Source organism: Grus americana, chromosome 2 (genome assembly GCF_028858705.1).
Source record: "Grus americana isolate bGruAme1 chromosome 2, bGruAme1.mat, whole genome shotgun sequence".
Classification (NCBI taxonomy): domain Eukaryota; kingdom Metazoa; phylum Chordata; class Aves; order Gruiformes; family Gruidae; genus Grus; species Grus americana.
Window position 1 is genome coordinate 991,898 of NC_072853.1, and position 22,920 is coordinate 1,014,817.

General features: G+C 70.3%; 2 protein-coding genes across 5 annotated transcripts; both read left to right on the forward strand.

Annotated features, from left to right (window-relative positions):
• The first annotated feature begins 4,718 nt into the window (after window positions 1-4,718).
• On the forward strand, window positions 4,719-10,125 carry PPP1R16A (protein phosphatase 1 regulatory subunit 16A). Of its 2 annotated transcripts, none has more exons than XM_054816047.1 (11): window positions 4,719-4,843; window positions 6,433-7,330; window positions 7,638-7,708; window positions 8,024-8,169; window positions 8,256-8,359; window positions 8,473-8,597; window positions 8,677-8,802; window positions 8,891-8,966; window positions 9,106-9,235; window positions 9,327-9,477; window positions 9,565-10,125. In XM_054816047.1, the coding sequence occupies exons 2-11, from the start codon at window positions 7,072-7,074 to the stop codon at window positions 9,922-9,924; spliced, it is 1,548 nt and encodes a 515-aa protein (XP_054672022.1). In that variant the 5' UTR covers window positions 4,719-4,843; window positions 6,433-7,071; the 3' UTR covers window positions 9,925-10,125. The 2 variants fall into 2 exon arrangements, with proteins under 2 accessions (XP_054672022.1, XP_054672023.1); XM_054816048.1 differs by lacking the exon at window positions 4,719-4,843 and adding an exon at window positions 5,926-6,338.
• Window positions 10,126-10,290: 165 nt separating this feature from the next.
• On the forward strand, window positions 10,291-22,783 carry GPT (glutamic--pyruvic transaminase). 3 transcript variants are annotated; one of them, XM_054814748.1, is made up of 12 exons: window positions 10,291-10,593; window positions 12,678-12,873; window positions 15,255-15,344; window positions 15,455-15,563; window positions 15,654-15,784; window positions 17,232-17,475; window positions 18,768-18,847; window positions 18,938-19,074; window positions 19,571-19,745; window positions 21,567-21,722; window positions 21,981-22,093; window positions 22,419-22,783. In XM_054814748.1, the coding sequence occupies exons 2-12, from the start codon at window positions 12,697-12,699 to the stop codon at window positions 22,507-22,509; spliced, it is 1,503 nt and encodes a 500-aa protein (XP_054670723.1). In that variant the 5' UTR covers window positions 10,291-10,593; window positions 12,678-12,696; the 3' UTR covers window positions 22,510-22,783. The 3 variants fall into 3 exon arrangements, with proteins under 3 accessions (XP_054670723.1, XP_054670724.1, XP_054670722.1); XM_054814749.1 differs by lacking the exon at window positions 10,291-10,593 and adding an exon at window positions 12,506-12,563; XM_054814747.1 differs by lacking the exon at window positions 10,291-10,593 and having other exon boundaries at window positions 12,591-12,873.
• Window positions 22,784-22,920: the final 137 nt, after the last annotated feature.

The following is a 22,920-nucleotide window of genomic DNA, read 5'->3' on the forward strand; positions in this document are numbered from 1 at the left end:
GGGCCTTCCGCCCTCCCCCCCAGCCCCCGCCCGCCCCGGGGGGTCCCGGTCCCTGATAAAGCCCGACCCGACCCGGCGCCTCCGTGTCGGTGCCCCGCGGGGACCAGACGGGGCGGGCGGGGACTGGGCTGAGCTGGGTTTAACTGGGCCGGGCCTGGCAAAACCGAACCCGACCGAACCGAACCGGGACGGACCGAACCGAATCGAGCCGGACGGAGCCGAACCGGGACGGAACCGAATCGAGCCGGACGGAGCCGAACCGGGACGGAACCGAACCGAATCGAGCCGGACGGAACCGAATCGAGCCGGACGGAGCCGAACCGGGACGGAACCGAACCGAATCGAGCCGGACGGAACCGAATCGAGCCGGACGGAGCCGAACCGGGACGGAACCGAACCGAATCGAGCCGGACGGAGCCGAACCGAGACGGAACCGAACCGAATCGAGCCGGACGGAGCCGAACCGAGCCGGACGGAGCCGAAGCGAGCCGAAGCGGGCCGATGGCGGCGGGGCGGTCGGCACGGCAGCGGTACCGCCGGCACCCCAAGCCGCCCTACTCCTACCTGGCGCTCATCGCCCTCGTCATCCGCGCCGCCCCCGGCCGCCGCCTCAAGCTCGCCCAGGTACCGGGACCCCCCCGGACCCCCGGGACCCCCCCGGACCCCCGGGAACCCACGGGAACCCACGAGAACCCACGGGATGCCGGAGCCGCCGCCCGCCCCGTCGGGGATGCGCCGGGAAGGGACACGGGAGTGGGGGACGGGGACTGGGATGGACTGGGGCGAGGGACTGGGATGGACTGGGATGGACTGGGAGTGCTGGGGTGAGGGACTGGGATGGACTGGGATGGACTGGGAGTGCTGGGGTGAGGGACTGGGATGGACTGGGAGTGCTGGGGCGAGGGACTGGGATGGACTGGGATGGACTGGGAGTGCTGGGGTGAGGGACTGGGATGGACTGGGAGTGCTGGGGCGAGGGACTGGGATGGACTGGGATGGACTGGGAGTGCTGGGATTTGGGACTGGGGTGGACTGGGAGTGCTGGGGTGAGGGACTGGGATGGACTGGGATGGACTGGGGCGAGGGACTGGGATGGACTGGGAGTGCTGGGGCGAGGGACTGGGATTGACTGGGAGTGCTGGGATTTGGGACTGGGATGGACTGGGAGAGCTGGGGTGAGGGACTGGGATGGACTGGGGTGAGGGACTGGGAGAACTGGGATGGACTGGGAGAACTGGGATGGACTGGGAGTGCTGGGATTTGGGACTGGGATGGACTGGGATGGACTGGGAGTGCTGGGGTGAGGGACTGGGATGGACTGGGAGTGCTGGGGTGAGGGACTGGGATGGACTGGGATGGACTGGGAGTGCTGGGATTTGGGACTGGGATGGACTGGGAGAGCTGGGGTGAGGGACTGGGATGGACTGGGGTGAGGGACTGGGAGAACTGGGATTTGGGACTGGGATGGACTGGGAGAACTGGGGTGCAGTGCTGCAGGACTGGGCTGTACTGGGAGCACTGGGCTGTGGGGCAGGGGCACTGGGCTGTACTGGGAGCACTGGGGTGCAAGGTGCCATTCTCAGGGACCAGTCTGTCCTGGGGTGACTTACTGGGCCTTACTGGGCCATACTGGGAGCACTGGGATGTGATGCTGGGGCACTGGGCTGGCAGCCATTGCTGCCGTCCTTGGGGTGCGGGGGGGTCAGTGGGGTGGGGGGGTCAGTGGGGGGGTTTTGGGGTGCAGGGGGGTCAGTGGGGGGTCCCTGGGGTGCGGGGGGGTCCCCAGGGTGTGGGGGGGTTAATGGGGGGGTCCTTGGGTTGCGGGGGGGCCCCTGGGGTGTGGGGGGGTTCCCGGGGTGCGGGGGGGGGGGTGTCCCCCACTGCGGGGTGGGGACTCCAGAGCTCCCATGGGGGGCTGTGGGGGGGGAGGTCAGTGGGGGTGTTTTGGGGGTGCCCCCCCCCCCAGACTGCCGTGCCCCCCCCAGATCATCCAGGCCATCAGCAGCCTCTTCCCCTTCTTCGGGGGGGGCTACCAGGGCTGGAAGGACTCCGTGCGCCACAACCTCTCGTCCAACCCCTGCTTCGCCAAGGTGGGGGGCACGGGGGGGCAGCATGGGGGGGCTGGGGGTTGGGGGGGCTCTGGGGTGTGGGGGGGCTCTGGGGGTTGGGGGGCAGCTGGAGTGGGGGGGGTTGGGGGGGCTCTGGGGTGTGGGGGGGCTCTGGGGGTCGGGGGGGCAGCTGGGGTGGGGGGGGTTGGGGGGGCTCTGGGGTGTGGGGGGGCTCTGGGGGTCGGGGGGGCAGCTGGGGTGGGGGGGGTTGGGGGGGCTCTGGGGTGTGGGGGGGCTCTGGGGGTTGGGGGGGCAGCTGGGGTGGGGGGGTTGGGGGGGCTCTGGGGTGTGGGGGGGCTCTGGGGGTTGGGGGGCAGCTGGAGGGGGGGGTTGGGGGGGCTCTGGGGGTTGGGGGGGCAGCTGGGGTGGGGGGGGTTGGGGGGGCTCTGGGGTGTGGGGGGGCTCTGGGGGTCGGGGGGCAGCTGGAGTGGGGGAGGTTGGGGGGGGCACCCCGGATGGGGGTTGGGGGGCAGCTGGAGTGGGGGGAAGGGGGGGCACGGGTTGGGGGGGGCCGGGGGCTGAGCTGGGGGGGGCTCACTTGGGGGGGGGCTGCAGGGTTGGGGTTGGGGTCTTGGGGTGTGGTGGGGGGGGGTCATCCCATTCTGGGGGTGCGGTGGGGGGGGTCCTGTTCCGTAGGGTCTGAGGGTGCCATTGCTGGGGGTGCAGCTGGGGGGGGTCCCACTCTGGGGGGGTTGGGAGTCCCGGTTTTGGGGTGCAGCTGGGGGGGGTGCCACTCTGGGGGGGGTGGGAATCCCAGTTTTGGGGTGCAGCTGGGGGGGGTCCCATTCTTAGGGGTACGGGGGGGCCCTTGGGATGAGACAAGGGGGGGTGCAGCAGGATGGGGAGGAGGAATCTTAGGGTGACCCTGGAGGGGTCCCCACTTTTTTTTTTTTTTTTTTTTTGGGGGTGTCTGTGAGCCTGTGCCCCCCCCGCAGGTGCTGAAGGACCCGGCCAAGCCCAAGGCCAAGGGCAACTACTGGACGGTGGACGTGAGCCGCATCCCCCCCGCCGCCCTCAGGCTGCAGAACACGGCGGTGGCGCGGGGGGGGGGGGGCGGCCGCTTTCGCCCGGGATTTGACCCCCTTCGTCCTTCGGGGGTGCCCGTACCCCCCCAACCCTCCCCCGCCCCTCCCCCCCCGCCCCCCCTCCCCTCCTCCCCCCCGTTCTCCCCCTTTCTCCATCGAGCGGATATTGCGCCCCCCCTCCCCACGCCCCCCCCCGCTGCCTTGGGGGGGGGATGCGGACGCCCCACCCGTGGGAACCCCACCCTGGTGGGACCCCCGGCCCCCCCTCGCCCCCCTCCCCCGCTGTTTTCCCCTCTCCCCCCTCCCCTGTTACGCCTGCGCCCCTCCCGCCCCCCCGTGTTTTGGGGGCTCCCTGCCCCCCGCTCCCTCCCCCCCCGCTGCCCCCCAGCCCTTCTGGCCTCCCAAGAATATCCAGGGGACCCCCCCCCCCCCCATCCCTGAGCCCCTACAGCTTCTGAGGGGGGCGGGGGGGACCCCGACATGAGTGCAATAGTGCTGGGGGGGGGGCACCCCCTGAACTGTGTGTGCGTCCCCCCATTTGGGGAGGGGTCCTGGCCCCCCAGAACTGGGCACAGATTGGGGGGGGGGCCCTGCACCCCAGGATGGGGGGGGACACACGCTCAGGGGTTGCTCGCCCCAGAGATGGGGTGTCGGGGTGGGGGGGGGGCTGTGCCCCCCCCCGGTGTGGGGCTGCGGGCGGGACCCTGCAAATAAAGGTGCTGAAGGAGCCGCGGGGTGCTGGGTGCTGCCCTGACCTGGGGGGGACCCCCGACACCCTGACCCCCCCCAAGGCACCCACAGGGGAGGTGTTGTTGAGGGGGTGGGGGACACGGGTGGGTATGTGGACACTAGTGGGGGATTTGGGGGGGTCTGGGGTGACCCTGGATGTGGCAGAGTGTCCCTGGGGGTCCCTCGGGGGTGCAGGGGGGGTACCCAGGACACCCCGAGGGGGGGCAGGGACACCCGGGGGGGGGGGAAGGACACACGGGGACACGCAGGGTTCCACGCCGGAGCCCCCCCGTGTCCCCACGCCCCGTGTCCCCACGCCCATCTCCGGCCCCTGCACCCCACGCACGGGGGGGGCCCAGACACTGCGGGGGCGGGGCCTGGTCAAGGGGGCGGGGCCTGGGCAAGGGGGCGGGGTCTGACAAGGGGGTGGGGCCATGGAAAGGGGCGGGGCCGGGGCCACGGACAGGGGCGGGGCCAGGAAAAGGGGCGGGGCCTGAGGGCGGGGGCGGGGCCAGGAGCGGGGCTAGGGAAAGGGGGCGGGGCCTCGACCAGGGGGCGGGGCCACGGACAGGAGCGGGGCCAGGGAAAGGGGCGGGGCCTCGACCAGGGGGCGGGGCGTGGGGCCAGGGCCGCGGTGGGGGTGGGGGGTGTCCCGGGGTGACCCCAGTGCCCCAGGGGACACTGATCCCCGTGACCCCGGGATGTCGTTCACCGTCCCCTCCACCAGCCAGGGGCTGCCGCGCCCCTCGCCCCGCCCCCTTCCCGCCGCCATCTTGGGAGTGGCAGCTCTGCCCCGCCACTCCTCTCTCCCCCACTCACTTCCGGCGATAACCCCGCCCCTTTCCGGCGATAACCCCGCCTATTTCCGGCGTCACCGGAAGTGTGCTCCGGTTGCTATGGAGAGCGGCGGCGGCGGCTCCGCCCCGAGCAGCAGCGGCGGTGGCGGCGGAACGGGCAGGGCCGCGGCCCCGGGACCGCCAGGTACGGGCAGGGCAGGGCAGGGCAGGGCAGGACACCGGCCCCGGGCCCCGGGTGTGCTCGGGGGGGGGAGCCTGGGCACAGGCCCGGGGCTGTGGGGGTGTCCTGGGGGGCCGTGGGGTCCCCTGAGTGACCGTGAGGGTGCCCTGGGGTCAGACTCGGGGCCGTGGGGTCCCTTGGGGACAGGCCCGGGGCTGTGGGGGTGTCCTGGGGGGCCGTGGGGGTCCCCTGGGAACATACCCCCCCCCCGTGCTGTGGGGGTCCCCTTTTTGGGGGGTTCCCCCCTCAGGAGCCGTGGGGGGGGAGGCAGGTGACAGAGCCCAGCCGTGGGGACATCGGGGTCCCCTTGGGGGGGTCCTCTGGAGACACCACCCCACCCCCCCCCCCCAGGGCGTGGGGTCCCCTCGGGGGGTCCCTGGGGATACGGGGGGTGGGGGACACGACACCCACTGGGGACCCCCCCCGGCGTTCAGGCCAGCTCTGGGGGTCACCGGCACCGCGGCGCAGCGGGAACCGACGCGGCTTTACGGAAATGCTAATAAATAAAATATTAGGGGTTCGGGTTTTTTTTATACGCGGGAGGAAAGAAATTTGAAAGGGTAATGGCCGGCGTTTGCCGGGGTCCGTTAGCGCCGGCTAACGAAGGAGCTGCCGGCCGGCGGCTCTAACGAGCGCGAGGTTGCTCTCCGCGGCACGTGGGCTCTGAAATTTGGGGTTATTTGGGGGATTCTGGGGTGGATTCGCGTGCCCGTCGAGGGGTCGAGTTGCGCCGCGGATGCCGGCCGCGGTTTTTCGCTCGCGGCGTGACCCTTCCCGGTAAAAGCGCGGCCGGTGGGATTATGGGATGGACGGACCGAGGGGCTCCGGTGATGCCGGTATCCGGACGATCCCCCTCTTCAATCACACCCCGGGTTCGGAGAGGATTTACCACCGGCCCCGGCGTTCCCAGCGCCCGCCGGCGTTCCTGGGGGATTTATGCCGGGATTAAGGCGCAGGAATTTTTTTTTTTTTTTTTTTTTTCCCCTTGCCGGACTTTGCCCGGCGAAGTCGCGGCGGCGACTCGCAGGGGAACCCGGTTTGGGGACCGCAGGGCGCCGGCTCTGCCGGAATCTGCCCTTTCCTGCCTGTCCCTCCTGCCTGCGAAACCCGCCCTGCCTGCCGGGCGATGCTGGCGTGGGGGCGAGGCGCTCGGCTGCGGCTCTTTCGGTTTAACCGCGCCGAACCGGCAAGCACCGGCGAGGCAGCTCCAGCTGGGACGTGCCGGGATCCCCTCGGCCGGCGGCGGATCGGCGTTTTGTCCCGGCGAGGCTCCGTCCTCTCCCGCCGACGCGGCGGGTGACCCCTCAAGGTTACCGACGTGCCGTCGGTACGGCCGTGCCGGTTCTCACCGGGGCGCGGCAGCTTCGGCGAAGGCGGCTCCTCGGCCAGAACCCCGGGGGAATTCGCTTCAGCTTGGATTGTAGGTTAATCCTGGATTAGGAAGACGGCAAAACCGGCGGTGGGTTGGGCACGGTGCGGCTCTCACCGGCAAAGCCGGGCTGTGCCGGAGCCTCTCCCGGTCCTTTAACGATTCCTTTCCCTTTTTCCCGTAGTTTTCTGGCTGCCACGTGAAGCTCATCCCAGCGCCGCTGGGCGAAACCGGAGCCGCGGCACAGAGGTAACCGAGGGCTGCCGGTTACCGGAGATTCCGGCAGCGCTGCCTGTACCTCTGCCTGTCGGCAGCTTTCCGTGCCGGACCATCGGCTCCTCGGTGAGACCGGAGCGGCGGCGGTTGCTGAATGACCGGCAAACGCTCACAGAGAGCAGGAAGGCAAAAGCTCGTCGGGATAATTAGGTGGCAAACGAGCGTTTGGGATCGGACCGTCGGGATTTTTCCGGCCTCGACGCCGGCTTCGCCCCTCCGTGCCTTCGGATCCGGCTCCGTCCCAAACCGCCGGTGATCGCTGGGTGCCGGGGACGGATCGTCGCCCCCGAGGCTTAACGGGACCCTGCGGCCTCCCCCCGCCGGCGATTTTGGGTGCTAAAACCGGCGTCTGGGAGCACCCGTGGGGGCGGGAGATGGTCGCGAAGCGCCGATCCCTGTCTCTGGCGCCTGCGGCGACGCTCCGGGAAAGCACCGGGATACAGGGATAAAGCCACGGGGGGCCGCGGGTGATGCCGGTGAGGGAGCCGGCGGCTCCGTACCCGTTTCCCGGTGGGATACGCTCCGTTCTCCGACGAAGCTCCTCGCCATGGCCGAACACCCGGAGCTGCTGGCCGAGATGCCGGCGGTGGCGCGGCTGAGCACGCCGGAGCGGTTGAAACACGCTCAGAAACGCCGGGCCCAGCAGCTGAAAAAATGGGCCCAGACGGAGAAGGAAACGCAGGGGACGAAGGTCGGAGCCGAGAGGAAGAGGAGGAGGACGAAGAGCAACAGCCAAGGCAAGAGGGTGACGTTCCCCGACAGCGTCCGGCTGCTGGAGGCGGCTTCCCGGCACGATGCCGAGGAAGGTGGGTGCCGGCGGTGGGACCGGCGGCTCCTCGAACCCCCGAACCCCCAAACTGAACAGTTTTGGGGTTCAAAATCAGCCCCGAATCCTGATTTTTACCTCCAAATATCCCCAAAAGCGAGCCGGCGGCTCGTAGCCGGCATCCAGGAATCCGGCTATGGCGCGTGGCAGCCAGATCCTGCTCGGCACCGGGCGCCTGGAGGTACCCGAGTCCCGGCGCCAGGTTTAACGCCGGCGGGATGCCCCGCGGTGCCGGCAGCTGCCCGCAGAGCCGGCAGGACCCTCGTTAAAACCCGTTTTCTCCGCAGTCCGGCAGTTCCTGCAGAGCGGCATCAGCCCCGACCTCTGCAACGAGGACGGTCTCACCGCGCTGCACCAGGTACGGCCGCGCCGGCACCGAGCCGGCAGCTCCGGCCTCTCCCTCTTTCTCTCCCTCCGTCTTTTCCATCCCGTTAACCGGCTCCGTCTGGTGATGCCGGGCCGCGGCGCAGCCGGAACCGAGCGCGGCAGGACGTGCCGGCGGCTGGACGCTGGTGGCACCGGGGTGTGGGGATCCCGGCACCGGCTCGTCCCACCGCGGTGTCCGAATCCGTCCTGGCTCCGTCCCCGGGAGGTTTTGGGGTGTTTCGGTGGTGGGAGGGCTCCCCGTTACCGCCGCACCCTGTAACCGCGGCCGGCGTTTTCTCCCTCGCAGTGCTGCATCGACGACTACGGCGACGTGGTGACGGTGCTGCTGGAAGCCGGCGCCGACGTCAACGCCCGCGACAGCGAACTCTGGACGCCGCTTCACGCCGCCGCCACCTGCGGTCACCTCCGCCTGGTCCAGCTCCTCATCCAACGGTACCGCGGCGCGACCGGGAGGCTCGGGGACGGGCGCCGCGGTGACCCCGGCGTTGCCGTAACCGCCGCGCCTGTCCCCAAAACAGCGGTGCCGACCTCCTCGCCGTCAACTCGGACGGGAACATGCCGTACGACCTGTGCGAGGACGAGGTCACCCTCGACTGTATCGAAACCGCCATGGCGGAACAGGGTGAGCTTCACCGCGCCGGTAAAGCGAGACCGGTTGCCGGGTGAGGGCAGGAATCTGGCAGAGCGGTGGGCAGGAACTGGCGTCTCCTCCTCACCCGTCTCCCGCCGGCGCAGGTATCACCCAGGAGAAGATCGAGGAGGCTCGTGCCGCCACCGAGCGCGACATGGTGCAGGAGATCCGGCAGCTGGTACAGGCAGGAGCCGACCTGGATGCGCCGCGGGGACACGGAGCAACGTTGGTAGGACGGGCGGACACGCGGCGACGCCGGCGACGCCGACAGCCGTGCCGTCCCCAACCGCGTGCCGTGTCCCCGGCAGCTTCACATCGCCGCGGCCAACGGTTACGCGGAGGCGGCCGAGCTGCTGCTGGAGCACCGCGCCGGCATCGACGCCAGGGACGAGGACGGTTGGGAACCCCTCCATGCCGCCGCTTGTTGGGGACAGGTAAACGTGGGCAGGACGGGCAGCCCCTGCCGGATTTCGCCGGATTTCACCAGATTTCACCGTCTCTCACCTCCCGCCCGTCCCGCAGGTGCAGCTGGTGGAGCTGCTGGTGGCTCACGGCGCCGACCTCGACGGGAAATCGGTGCTGGACGAGACGCCCTTGGGTGAGTTTTATTTTTTGGAGGGGGGATTCCCAGCGCCGCAGGCGGGGAACGCCGAGGGGTTTGGTTTTTTTTTTTTTTTGGGGGGTTGCCGGCGGTTCGTGTCCCCTTTGGGGTGACGCCGATGTCGTCGCCGCCGCAGACGTCTGCGCGGACGAGGAGGTTCGGGCCAAACTCCTGGAGCTGAAACACAAACACGCCGCCGTCATGAAATCCCACGAGAAACACAAATCCCTGCTCCAGCGTCGCACCTCCAGCGCCGGCAGCCGCGGGTAAGGCCGGAGAAACGCCGCGCCGGCGTAACCGTAACCGGATAGACACCCCCCCCCCCCCCAACCTTCACCCCCAAAATCTCCTCCCCAGGAAGGTGGTGCGGCGCGTGAGCGTCTCGGAACGCACCAGCCTTTACCGCAAGGAACACGAGCGCGAGGCCATCGTCTGGCAACGCGCCGAGCACCGCGACAGCGAGGACGAGGACCGGCAAACGGACGGCGAGCTCCACGGTCACTTGGCCGTGAGTCACCGGGGATTCGGGCGGCGGATTTCCCCCCTGGCGGCGGCACCGGGGACGGTGACATCGGCGTCTCCCTTTTCCTCGCAGGATCCCGCGGGCTCGACGCCGACGGAACCCCCCGATTTGCCGTCGCAACGTAACGGCGCGGCTTTCTATCCCAAAAAACCGGAACGCGCCGGCGCCGCGGCGGATCCGGCGGTAGATCCGGCGCGGGATAAAACCCACCACACTTTGGCCGACCTCAAACGGCACCGAGCGGCCGCCAAACTCCACCGCCCGCGGCCCGAGGAGCACCCGCGGCCCCAGGAGCACCCGATCGGGGGGAGCCCGGGTCCCCCTCCGGCGGCGGCACCCGCCGGCGCCACCGGCGACCCCCCCCTCCTCAAGCTGACGGCTCCGGCCGAGGAGGCGCCGGCCGAGAAGCGCCGTTGCTGTAAGGTGATGTGAACGGCCGCGGCACCCACGGGTGCAGCGCCGGGCACCCCAAAACCCACCCCCCGTGGAGAAATGGGGAGGGGGGGGGGGTGTGTGCGTGTGTGTCCCAGCGTTACGGCTGGGCGTCGCTTTTGCCTTTTTTTGACTCTTTTCTCCCCGAAACGGGGGTGGTTGTATTTTCTGACACAAATCAAAGCTCTCTCGGTTTTGCACCGCCTGCCGTCTCCGTGCCGTGGGGCAGCGGGAGGGGGGTGTGTGTGTGTGTGTGGGGGGGGGGGGTGGCCCTCGTCCCGCCGCCGCCGCGGTGTCACCTCGCCGCCGCGGTAAAAATAGCCTCATCCTTGGCATCCCCCCCCACCGCGGGGGGTCTGTGGGTGCAGGCAGGGTGCAGGCAGGGTGTGGTGCTGCCTGTGCCTGCCCCCCCCCCCCGCAGCCCTGGGTCAAGCTTCAAGCCGGGGAGGGGGACCCTGCCCTCGCCCCACGGCGCTGCACCCCACACGGCGTGGGGCTGGGTTTGGGGCAGAGCGGGCAGGGCAGTGCAGGCAGCTGCCTGCACCCGGTTATATTTAGGGAGCCGGCAGGCAGCTGCTCGCGAAGGTCAGCGTGCGGCGGTGACGCCCCGGGGTGCTCCCCCCCACCCTGCCCCACAGCTTCCCCTCCCCACGCCCCCCACGGACACAGGTGAGCCGCCGTGGGTCCCGCTGGGGGGGTGGGGGGCTCAGCCCCACGGCGCTGGGGGGCTGGGAGTGGGGCGGGGGGAGCTGGGTGGCCCCACGTGGTGTGGGGCTGAAAAGGGGTTTGCTCCACCCCGTGACCCCGTGGGGCACCCCACTTCTTTGGGGGGGGGGGGAGTGGGGTGGGACCCACGGCACCCCCAAAGGGGATGGGTGTGGGGTACCCCAGGGGTGCTGTGGGGGACCCCACGGGGAGGGAGGGTCGGTTATGGGGTGCCCCACAGCGAGGGGTGGCGGTGGGGCACCCTATAGCGGGGGATTGGTTATGGGGCACCCTAGAGCGAGGGGTGTCTATGGGGTGCCCCATAGCGAGGGGTGTCAGTGGGGCGCCCCATAGCGAGGTGGTTCCCCCGCCCCCCCCCCGGTTATGGGGTGACCCCGCCCACTTTCCCGCCTTGGAAGCAGCTGCAGCCAATGGGCTTTGGGGTGGGCGGGGCCAGCGCCAACTCTTCCGCGCGTTGATTGGCTTGGAAGGGGAGGGGCGGGGCTGGCGGGGGGTGGTGGTTGGGGACGGTAGGGGGCGCTGCGGGGTTGGGGGGCGGGAAAAGGGGCGGGGTGGGGAGGGGGAGGGGCGGGGGGCTGTGGGGTGGGGGAGGGGCGGGGGGCAGTCGTGTCGCGTCCCCCCCCCCCCGCAGTTGTCGCCGTGTCCCCCAGCCCCGCCCCCCGGCCCCGCCCCCTTCCTGTGCCCCCCCGTGTCCTTTTGTCCCCCCGTGTCCCCGTGCCCCACGCCCCCCCCGTGTTCCCATGCCTCGTGTCCCCCCGTGTCCCCCCATGTCCTTGGGCTACGTGTCCCCCCGTGTCCCCCCACATCCCCACGTCCTCCGTGTCCCCGTGTCCCATTCCCCCCACGTGTCCCTGTGCCCCCGTCCCCCGTGTCCCCCGTGTCCCCACGCCCTGTGTCCTTGTGTCCCCCCATGTTCCCGTGCCCCATGTCCCCCCGTGTCCCCCCATGTCCCGTGTCCCCCCGTGTCCCGTGTCCCCCGTGCCCCCACGCCCCGTGTCCTTATGTCCCCCCGTCTGTCCCGTGTCCCCCATGTCCCCCGTGTCCCCATGTCTTGTGTCCTCATGTCCCCCCATGTTCCCGTGTCCCCCCGTGTCCCCACGCCCCGTGTCCTTATGTCCCCCCGTCTGTCCCGTGTCCCCCGTGTCCCCCGTGTCCCCACGCCCCGTGTCCTCATGTCCCCCCATCTGTCCCGTGTCCCTCCCGTGTCCCCCGTGTCCCCACGCCCCGTGTCCTCATGTCCCCCCGTCTGTCCCGTGTCCCCATGTCATCGTCCCCCCGTGTCCCCTCATCCCCCGTGTCCCCAGCCCCCGGCAGCCCACGGACACGGGGAGGGGGGGGGGAACACGGTGCCGGTGTCAGCGCCCGGTACCGGCTGTCAGCGCCCGGTGCCGCTGCCCGGTGCCCGGTGCCAGCCCCCGGTGTCGGTACCGGCTGTCAGTCAGCCCCCGGTGCCCGGTGCCGGTGCCCGGTGCCAGTGCCCGGTGCCGGTGCCCGGTATCGGTGCCCGGTGTCGGTGCCCGGTGCCGGTGCCCGGTGCCGGTGCCCGGTGTCGGTGCCCGGTATCGGTGCCCGGTGTCGGTGCCCGGTACCGGTGTCCGGTGCCAGTGCCCGGTACCGGCTGTCAATGCCCGGTGCCACTGCCCGGTGCCGGTGCCCGGTATCAGTGCTCGGTGCCAGTGCCCGGTGCCCGCCCTTGGTGCCGGTGCCCGGTGCCCTGTGCCGGTGCCAGCCCCCGGTGCCCGGTTTCGGTGCCCGGTGCCAGCCCTTGGTGCCGTTGCCCGTTGCCCCCTGCCCGTTGCCCGTTGCCCCCGTTGCCCCCGTTGCCCCCGTTGCCCCCTGTGCAACCGCTCGTTGCCCCCGGGGCGGTGCCGGTACCCGGTGCCCGTTGCCCGGGGCGGTGCCGGAGGAGGCGGGTGGGTGCTCGGTGCCGGGTCTGGCCGGTGCCGGTGGCGGAGCCGGTGCCCCGGGGCGGCGGAGGCAGGGGTGGGGGGGTGGATGCGGGCGCTGAGGGCGTTACGGCCCCGCAGGCTCCCGACCGGACGGGCCATGGCGGCGGCGGCGGGACCGGGACCGGGTCCGGGAGCGGCAGGATCGGGCCCGGTGGGGGGCCGTGGGCCGGTGCTGACCCCCGGTACCATGAACCCGGCGGTGCGGCGGGTGGAATACGCGGTGCGGGGCCCCATCGTCACCCGCGCCCTGCAGCTGGAGCAGGACCTGCGGCAGGTAACACCCCCCCCCCCCCAAAAAAACCGGGAACCCCCCCCCCCGGGCACCCCCAAACCGGGACACCCCCCCCGGGCACCCCGGAACCGGGACCCCCCCCCCTCACAGGGCACCCCCGGAACCGGGACACCCCGCCTGGGCACCCCCAAATCAGAGACCCCCTACTCAGGCACCCCCGGAATGGGGACCCCCCCCCCCCCCAGGGTATCCCCCAGAACCGGGACACCCCACCCAGGCACCCTTAAACCGGGACCCCCCCCCCCCAGCCGGGCACCCTCAGACTGGGCACCCCACCCCCAGGCACCCCAGGACCGGAGGACCCCCCACACCCCCCCCCCCACACCCGGGCACCCCCAAACGGGGGACCCCCTACTCAGGCACCCCCGGACCCAGGGACCCCCTCACAGGGCACCCCCAGACCGGGGAGCCCCCACCCAGCACCCCCGGACCAGAGACTCCCCCCCCCTGCACCCAGGGACCCAAGGACCCCTTAACAGGGCACCCCCAAACCGGGGACCCCCCCCCCCCCCCAGCCGAGCACCCTCTAACTGGGCACCCCACCCCCCCGGGCACCCCCGGACCTGGGGACCCCCCCCCCCCCCAGCATCTCCCGACCAGGGACCCCCCCACCCAGCACCCTGAAACCGGGGACCCCCCCCACCCAGCACCCCCAGACCCGGGACCCCCCCAGCCGGGCACCCACGGACACGGGACCCCCCCCCCCAGCACCCAGCACCCACGGCGCGCTGCCCTGTCCCAGCACCACGTCACCCTTAGGACACCCCCACCCATGGGACACCCTCACCCCGGGGGACCCCCCTAACCCTCCCCCCCCCCTTCCCCGGGCACCAGCACCCCCAAAATAGGGAGGAGGGTCCCACGGGTGGGGTGTGGGGGGGTCCCAGTACCCACTGCCCCCCCCCCAGCACCCAGCACCCAGCGGCGGGGGCAGGGAGCCAGCCTCGCCCTGCCCGGCACTCCCTGTTCCTGGCACCCAGCCCTGGGCACCCTTGGGTGCTGGGATGGGGTGGGGGGGTGGTGGCTTCTCTGGGGACACTGTCGGGGTCCCCCTGCACCCCGGGGTGCTGTTGGCTGCCCCACCCCCCACCCAGCGCTGCCCAGCCCTGGGGGTGACGGGGAGGGGGGGGGGGGGGGGGGGGGGGGTGGCAGGGTGACAGTGGGTGACAGGGGGGGCATGGGGGGTGCCAGGGGGGTGCCAGTGGGTGACGGGGGGGGCATGGGGGGGTGGCAGGGTGACAGTGGGTGCCAGGGGGGTGGCAGGGGGGTGGCAGGGGGGGGCCAGTGGGTGACGGGGGGGACATGGGGGGGGTGGCAGGGTGACAGTGGGTGATGGGGGGGGCATGGGGGGGTGGCAGGGTGACAGTGGGTGCCAGGGGGGTGGCAGGGTGACAGTGGGTGATGGGGGGGGGGCATGGGGGGGTGGCAGGGTGACAGTGGGTGCCAGGGGGGTGGCAGGGTGCCAGGCGGAGCAGAGCCCGGCGTCCCACAGAGGTGACCGGGGGCACCTGGCACGGGGACCCCCCCCCCCCCCCCATGTCCCTGTGTCCTGGTGTCCCCGGTGTCCCCAAGGTCCCCGTGTCTCAGTCACCCCCCAGGACAGGGGACACTGGGGTGATGCCAGGACCCGGGGGGGGGGGTGGGTGGGTGTGGGGTCACCCCACTGCTGGTGGCACCCCCACCGCAGCGGTGCCATCCCCGGGGAGGGGACAGCCGGATCCTGACCCCTGTCCCTGTCCCTCTGTCCCTGTCCCCCACCCTGTCCCCATCCCTGTCCCCATCCTTGTCCCCATCCCTGTCCCCTGTCCTCATCCTCTGTCCCCATCCTTGTCCCTGTCTGTGTCCCCCATCCCTGTGTCCCTGTGTCCCTGTCCCCATTCCCGTCCCCATTCCCGTTCCCATCCCCATCCCTGTCTGTGTCCCCCATCCCTGTCCCCATCCCTGTGTCCCTGTGTCCCTGTCCCCATCCCCATCCCTGTCCCCATCCTTGTCCCCATGTCCCCCCGTGTCCCCATGTCCCCATGTCCCCATGTCCCCATCCCTGCCCCATGTCCCCATGTCCCCCCATGTCCCCATGTCCCCCCGTGTCCCCCCATGTCCCCATGTCCCCCCATGTCCCCCCATGTCCCCATGTCCCCATGTCCCCCTGTGTCCCCATGTCCCCATGTCCCCATGTCCCCATCCCTGCCCCATGTCCCCATGTCCCCCCATGTCCCCATGTCCCCATGTCCCCATGTCCCCATGTCCCCCGTCCCCCCATGTCCCCGCCCATGTCCCCATGTCCCCCCATGTCCCCATGTCCCCATGTCCCCATGTCCCCCTGTGTCCCCATGTCCCCATGTCCCCCGTCCCCCTCCCCGCAGGGTGTCCCCAAGCCCTTCACCGAGGTGATCAAGGCGAACATCGGGGACGCGCAGGCCATGGGGCAGAGGCCCATCACCTTCCTCCGCCAGGTACCGGGGCTGCGGGGGGACAACGACGACGGACACCCCCCCCCCACGGGGACACCCGCGTGTCCGGGAGGGGACGGAGGAGGGTGCTGAGGGGTGTCCCCCCCCCCCAGGTGACGGCCCTGTGCCTGTACCCTGAGCTGCTGACCGACCCCTCCATCCCCGCCGACGCCAAGGATCGGGCCCGCCGGTTGCTGGCGGCCTGCGGCGGGCAGAGCGCCGGTGAGGGCCCCGGGGGTAGGGGACAACCCCCCCCCCGCCCCGTGTCACCCCCCTGGACCCCGTGTCACCCCCCTCTGTGCACCCCGGCAGGTGCGTACAGCGCCAGCCCCGGCATCGAGCTGGTGCGGCAGGATGTGGCCCGCTTCATCCAGCGCCGCGACGGCGTCCCGGCCAGCCCCCAGAACATCTTCTTGGCCACCGGGGCCAGTGACGCCATCGTGGTACGGGGACGTGGGCCACCCACCCCCTCCCCAATGTCACCCGGCCCCCCTCCGGGCTGGCTGCCACCCCGCAGCCGTTCCCACGGCGGGGACCCACAAAGGGACCGTTGTGCCGGGGCTGGCACCAGCCCCGCGTGGGCACTGCCAAGATCGGGGGGGGGGGCACTGGGGACGGGGTGTCCCCGCATTGTCCCCACGCTCCCTGGTGTCCCCACGCCCCCCCCCCCGGTGTCCCCGCACCCCCCCAGGCCCGTGCCAGCGCTGCTGTGACCAGGCTCTGCCCACGCCGTCCTGTCCCCACGCTGTCCCCACATCCCCCTGCCCCCCCCATATTGTCCCCACACCATTCTGTCCCTGCACCGTCCCCGCACCCCCCGTCCCCATTCTGTCCCCACCCCCCCCGTGTCCCCCACACCCACTCACCGTGTCCCCACACTGTCCCCACACCCACATCCCCATGCCCCCCCCACACCCCCCCATGTCCCCCCGCCGTCCCCACACCCCCCGTGTCCCCACACCCACACCCCCCATGTTCCCCACACCCCCATGCCCCCCACCCCCACCCCCCCGTGTCCCCCGCTGTCCCCACACCCCCCCGTGTCCCCCCACACACCGTGTCCCCACACTGTCCCCACACCCCCCATCTCCCCACACCCCCAAGTCCCCCACGCCCACACCCCCCGTCCCCCACACTGTCCCCACGCCCCCCGTCCCCCACACTGTCCCCATGCCCAGACACCCTGTGTCCCCCACACCCCCCCGTGTCCCCCCACCATCCCCGCACTGTCCCCACACACTGCCATGTCCCCACACCGCCATGCCCCCCACACCCCAGTGTCCCCACACACTGCCATGTCCCCACACCCCCATGCCCCCCACCCCCACCCCCCCATGTCCCCCCGCTGTCCCCACACCCCCCGTGTCCCCCCGCCATCCCCACACCCCCTGTGTCCCCACCCCCCCATGTGTCCCCCGCCATCCCTGCACTGTCCCCACACACTGCCATGTCCCCACACCCCCATGCCCCCCACATCCACCCCCCCATGTCCCCACACCCACACCCCCATGCCCCCCACCCCCACCCCCCCATGTCCCCCGCTGTCCCCTCACCTCCCGTGTCCCCACCCCCACCCCCCCATGTCCCCCCGCCATCCCCGCACCCCCCGTGTCCCCACCCCCCGTGTCCCCCCGCCATCCCCGCACTGTCCCCACACACCGCCATCTCCCCACACCCCCATGCCCCCCACACCCACCCCCCCGTGTCCCCACACACCCCCCGCCATCTCCCCACACCCCCATGTCCCCACACCCCCATGCCCCCCCCCACCCCCCCCGTGTCCCCACACACCCCCGCCATCTCCCCACACCCCCGTGTCCCCCCCCCCCCCATGTCCCCCCGCCGTCCCCGCACCGTCCCCACACCCCGCTGTCCCCCCCGTCCTTGCAGAGCATCCTGAAGCTGCTGGTGTCGGGCTCGGGGGGGTCGCGCACGGGGGTGCTGATCCCCATCCCGCAGTACCCCCTCTACTCGGCGGCCGTGGCCGAGCTCAGCGCCGTGCAGCTCAACTACTACCTGGCGGAGGAGCGGTGCTGGGCGCTGGACCCGGCCGAGCTGCGGCGGGCGCTGGCCGAGGGGCGACGGCACTGCTGCCCCCGCGTCCTCTGCATCATCAACCCCGGCAACCCCACCGGTACCGGGGAGGGGGACCCCGGGGAGGGGGGACCCCGGGGAGGGGGATCCCGGGGAGGGGAAGGGGAGCCCTTGGGCTGGCGCCCCAAAGCTGGACTGAGAGCTCTGGGTTGGGCTGGGACCCCTGGACTGGGACCCCTGGACTGGGGCTGGGACCCCAGGATTGGGCTGGGACCCCTGGACTGGGACCCCTGGACTGGGACCCCTGGACTGGGGCTGGGACCCCAGGATTGGGCTGGGACCCCTGGACTGGGACCCCTGGACTTAGTTGGGATTTCAAGATTGGACTGGGACCCCTGGACCAGGGCTGGGACCCCAAAGCTGGACTGAGACCCCAAGACTGGGCTGGGACCCCTGGACTGGGGCTGGGACCCCAGGATTGGGCTGGGACCCCTGGGCTGGGGCTGGGACCCCAAAGCTGGACTGAGAGCTCTGGGTTGGGCTGGGACCCTTGGATTGGGACCCTGAGACTGGACTGGGACCCCTGGACTGGGACTCCTGAGCTGGATTGGGACCCCTGAGCTGGGTTGGGACCCCAAGACTGGACTGGGACCCCAGGATTGGGCTAGAACCCCAGGGCTGGGACCCCAAGACTGAGCTGGGGCCCTGGGACTTGACTGGGACCCCAAAACTAGACTGGGACCCAAGACTGGACTGCGACCCCTGAGCTGGACTGGGACCCCAGGGCTGGGACCCCAGGGTTGGGGCTGGAACCCCAAAGCTGGACTGGGACCCCTGGACTGGGACCCCTGGACTGGGACTCCAGGGTTGGGCTGGGACCCCAGGGCTGGGACTGAGACCCCTGGACTGGGACCCCTGGACTGAGACCCCTGGGCTGGCACCGCTGGGCTGGGGCTCTGGGACTTGCCTGGGACCCCAAAACTGGGCTGGGACCCCTGGACTGGGACTGGCACCCCAAGACTGGTCTGGGACTCCAGGACTAGACTGGGACCATGGGGGCTGGACTGGGACCCCTAGGCTGGGACTGGCACCCCAAGACTGGACTGGGACCCCTAGGCTGGGACTGGCACCCCAAGTTTGAGGCTGGGACCCTGTGCCTGGACTGGGACCCCACGGTTGGACTGGGACCCCCCAATACCCTGCTGGTACCAGGGCTGGGACTCCCAATGCCCTACCAGTCCAGTGCTGGGACCCCCAGTGCTCTACTGGGACCATGACCCCCAAAACCCAACCAAGTACCGGGGCTGGATCCCCCAAAACCCAGCCAGAGCCAGGGCTGGGCCCTCCCCAGTGCCAGCACCACGATGTCCCCTGAGGCCGCGTCCCCCCCAGGACAGGTACAGAGCCGGCAGTGCATCGAGGACGTCATCAAGTTCGCCTTCGAGGAGAAACTCTTCCTCATGGCCGATGAGGTGAGCGGGGCCCACGGGGTGTCCCCTCTCTCCATCCCCGGGGGAACCCCGACGTCCGGGTGACGCCCCGCCGTGTCCCCGTTCCTCCAGGTGTACCAGGACAACATCTACGCCGAGGGCTCGGCTTTCCACTCCTTCAAGAAGGTGCTGTTCGAGATGGGGCCACCCTACTCGGAGGTGGTGGAGCTGGCCTCCTTCCACTCCATCTCCAAGGGCTTCATGGGCGAGTGAGTCCCACCACCCTGCTTGCCCCAGCCCACCTGGCCACTGTCACCCCAGGGATGGGTGGCCGTGGTCCCACAGGTCCTAGGGATGCCACAGACCTGGGATGGGGATGGAGATGCCACCACCTCACGGATGCCATGGGTTTGGGATGGTGATGCCACCACCCCATGGATTCCCTGGGGGGCAGATGGTGATGCCCTGTGGGGACAACGTGACAAAGCTCTGTGGGTCTCAGAGGACACAGAGGCCCCAGCCTGGTGGCTCCTGCTCTGTGGGTTCCCATCACTGACCTCCGTCCATGGGTGCCACCTGTGGGTCCCCCTCTATAGGTTCCTGTCCGTAGATCCCCATCTGTGGGTCCCTGTCCAGGGCTCCTCCTCTGAGGGTCCCCCATCCATCACTCCCTCTCCATGGGTGCCCCCCTGTAAGTGCCTTCTGGAGTCTCCACCCACGGGCTCCCACCCACGTGTCCCCGCGTCCCCCGCCGTGTCGTGCCAGGTGTGGGTTCCGCAGCGGCTACGTGGAGGTGGTGAACATGGACCCCGAGGTGCAGCAGCAGTTGGCCAAGTTGGTGTCGGTGCGGCTGTGCCCACCCGTGCCGGGGCAGATCCTCCTGGATGCAGTCGTTAACCCACCACAACCTGGGGACCCTTCATATGAGCTCTTCATCACTGTATGGGGTGGGGTGGGGTGGGGATGGGATGGGGATGGGATGGGGATGGGATGGGATGGGATGGGATGGGGATGGGATGGGGATGGGGATGGGATGGGGATGGGATGGGATGGGATGGGATGGGATGGGATGGGGATGAGATGGGATGGGGATGGGATGGGATGGGGATGGGGATGGGATGGGGATGGGATGGGATGGGATGGGATGGGGATGGGGATGGGGATGGGATGGGGATGGGATGGGATGGGATGGGATGGGGATGGGATGGGATTGGGAATGGGGATGGGATGGGATGGGGATGGGATGGGGATGGGATGGGATGGGGATGGGATGGGGATGGGGATGGGATGGGATGGGGATGGGATGGGGATGGGATGGGATGGGATGGGATGGGGATGGGATGGGGATGGGATGGGGATGGGATGGGATGGGGATGGGATGGGGATGGGGATGGGGATGGGATGGGATGGGATGGGGATGGGATGGGGATGGGATGGGATGGGGATGGGATGGGGATGGGGATGGGATGGGGATGGGATGGGGATGGGATGGGATGGGATGGGATGGGGATGGGGATGGGATGGGATGGGGATGGGATGGGATGGGATGGGATGGGATGGGATGGGGATGGGATGGGGATGGGATGGGATGGGATGGGATGGGGATGGGGATGGGATGGGATGGGGATGGGATGGGGATGGGATGGGATGGGGATGGGATGGGGATGGGGATGGGATGGGATGGAGATGGGGATGGGATGGGATGGGATGGGGATGGGATGGGGATGGGATGGGATGGGGATGGGATGGGGATGGGATGGGATGGGGATGGGATGGGGATGGGGATGGGATGGGATGGGGATGGGGATGGGGATGGGATGGGATGGGATGGGGATGGGATGGGGATGGGATGGGATGGGGATGGGATGGGGATGGGGATGGGATGGGGATGGGATGGGGATGGGATGGGATGGGATGGGGATGGGGATGGGATGGGATGGGATGGGGATGGGATGGGGATGGGGATGGGATGGGGATGGGATGGGGATGGGATGGGGATGGGATGGGGATGGGATGGGATGGGATGGGATGGGATGGGGATGGGGATGGGATGGGGATGGGATGGGGATGGGATGGGATGGGATGGGATGGGATGGGATGGGGATGGGATGGGGATGGGGATGGGATGGGATGGGATGGGGATGGGGATGGGGATGGGATGGGGATGGGATGGGGATGGGATGGGATGGGGATGGGATGGGGATGGGGATGGGATGGGATGGGATGGAGATGGGGATGGGATGGGATGGGGATGGGATGGGGATGGGATGGGATGGGGATGGGATGGGGATGGGATGGGATGGGGATGGGGATGGGATGGGATGGGGATGGGATGGGGATGGGGTGGGGATGGGATGGGGATGGGATGGGGATGGGGATGGGATGGGGATGGGATGGGGATGGGATGGGGATGGGATGGGATGGGGATGGGGATGGGGATGGGATGGGATGGGGATGGGATGGGGATGGGATGGGGATGGGGATGGGGATGGGATGGGATGGGGATGGGATGGGGATGGGATGGGGATGGGGATGGGATGGGGATGGGGATGGGATGGGATGGGGATGGGATGGGATGGGGATGGGATGGGGATGGGATGGGGATGGGGATGGGATGGGGATGGGATGGGGATGGGATGGGATGGGGATGGGATGGGGATGGGATGGGGATGGGGATGGGATGGGGATGGGGATGGGATGGGATGGGATGGGGATGGGATGGGATGTAGAGGAGATGTCCCCAGCCTGGCTGTCCCGGCAGGAGAAGCAGGCAGTGCTCAGCGCCCTGGCGCACAAGGCCCGGCTCACCCAGGAGATCTTCAACCAGACTCCCGGCATCCACTGCAACCCCGTGCAGGGCGCCATGTACTCCTTCCCCCGCATCGAGCTGCCGCCCCACGCCCTGGCCGCCGCTGAGGTGCCGTGGGGCTGGGCAGGATGAGTCCCTGGTGCCGTGGGGCTGGGCAGGATGAGTCCTGGGGGTGATGGGGCTGGGCAGGATGAGTCCCTGGTGCCATGGGGCTGGGCAGGATGAGTCCTGCGGGTGGTGGGGCTGGGCAGGATGAGTCCCAGGCAGTAATCAAGGTCCTTTGAGATGTGTGGGGCTGATCCCTGCCCCATTCGTGGGTCCGGGACCCCTTGAGCGTGTGGTGCTGAGCCCCGTCCCGCCCCGCAGGCGCAGGGCCAGGCCCCCGACATGTTCTTCTGCATGAAGCTCCTGGAGGAGACGGGCATCTGCGTGGTGCCGGGCAGCGGGTTCGGGCAGCGGGAAGGCACCTTCCACTTCCGGTGGGTGCCCATGGGGACGGGGGGGACGGGGAGGGGGTGTCATGGGATGGGGAGGGGGCAGAGGTGGAGATATGGGGATGGACACCCCCCCCCTCCCTCTGCCACCCCAAAGCCCCTGTCCGCAGTGGGGGGGGGTGGGTGCAAGGTCTGGGGGTGCAGGGTGGAGCGAGAAGCGCGTTTGGGTGCCCAATGGGTTGGGTGCAGAGTGGTGAGGGGCTTGTTGGGGGGGTAGAGATGGGGGGGGTACGGGGTTCAGGGGGGTGCTGTGGGGGTGTCCCCCCCACCCAGCCCTGGTATCAGCCCCCCCCACCCCCCTGTACCCCAGGATGACCATCCTGCCCCCCACCGAGAAGCTGCAGGTCCTACTGGAGAAGCTCAGCAGCTTCTACACCAAGTTCGTCAAGGAGTACTCCTAACGCCGGCGTGTCCCCCCCACCCTCCCAGCACCCCCCAGACACCCCCCACCCCACACTCCTCGCCGGGCCCCGGTTGCCGCGGGCCGGGCCCCTGCCCTGGGTGGTCTCGGTGGTCTCCAAGTGCCTTCAACCTCTTTGTGTCCCCCGTGTCCCGGGGCTGGTTCCCCCCCCCCCGCCACTGTCACCATGTCCCCTGGGGGGGGGATGGCACCGGGCCGGCGGGCAGGGCCGGCTCTCCCCTTGGAACCCCGCTAATAAAAGGGTAGAGACCAGCCGGGTGGAGCCGTGCGTCACCTACGACCGGGCACCCATGGGTGCCCTCCGCCCCATCCAACAGCCGTTGGGGTTGGGCTGAGACCCCCCCCGCACTCGTGACACGGGTCCCTCGGGGTTCCCTCTTTCCCAGCACGG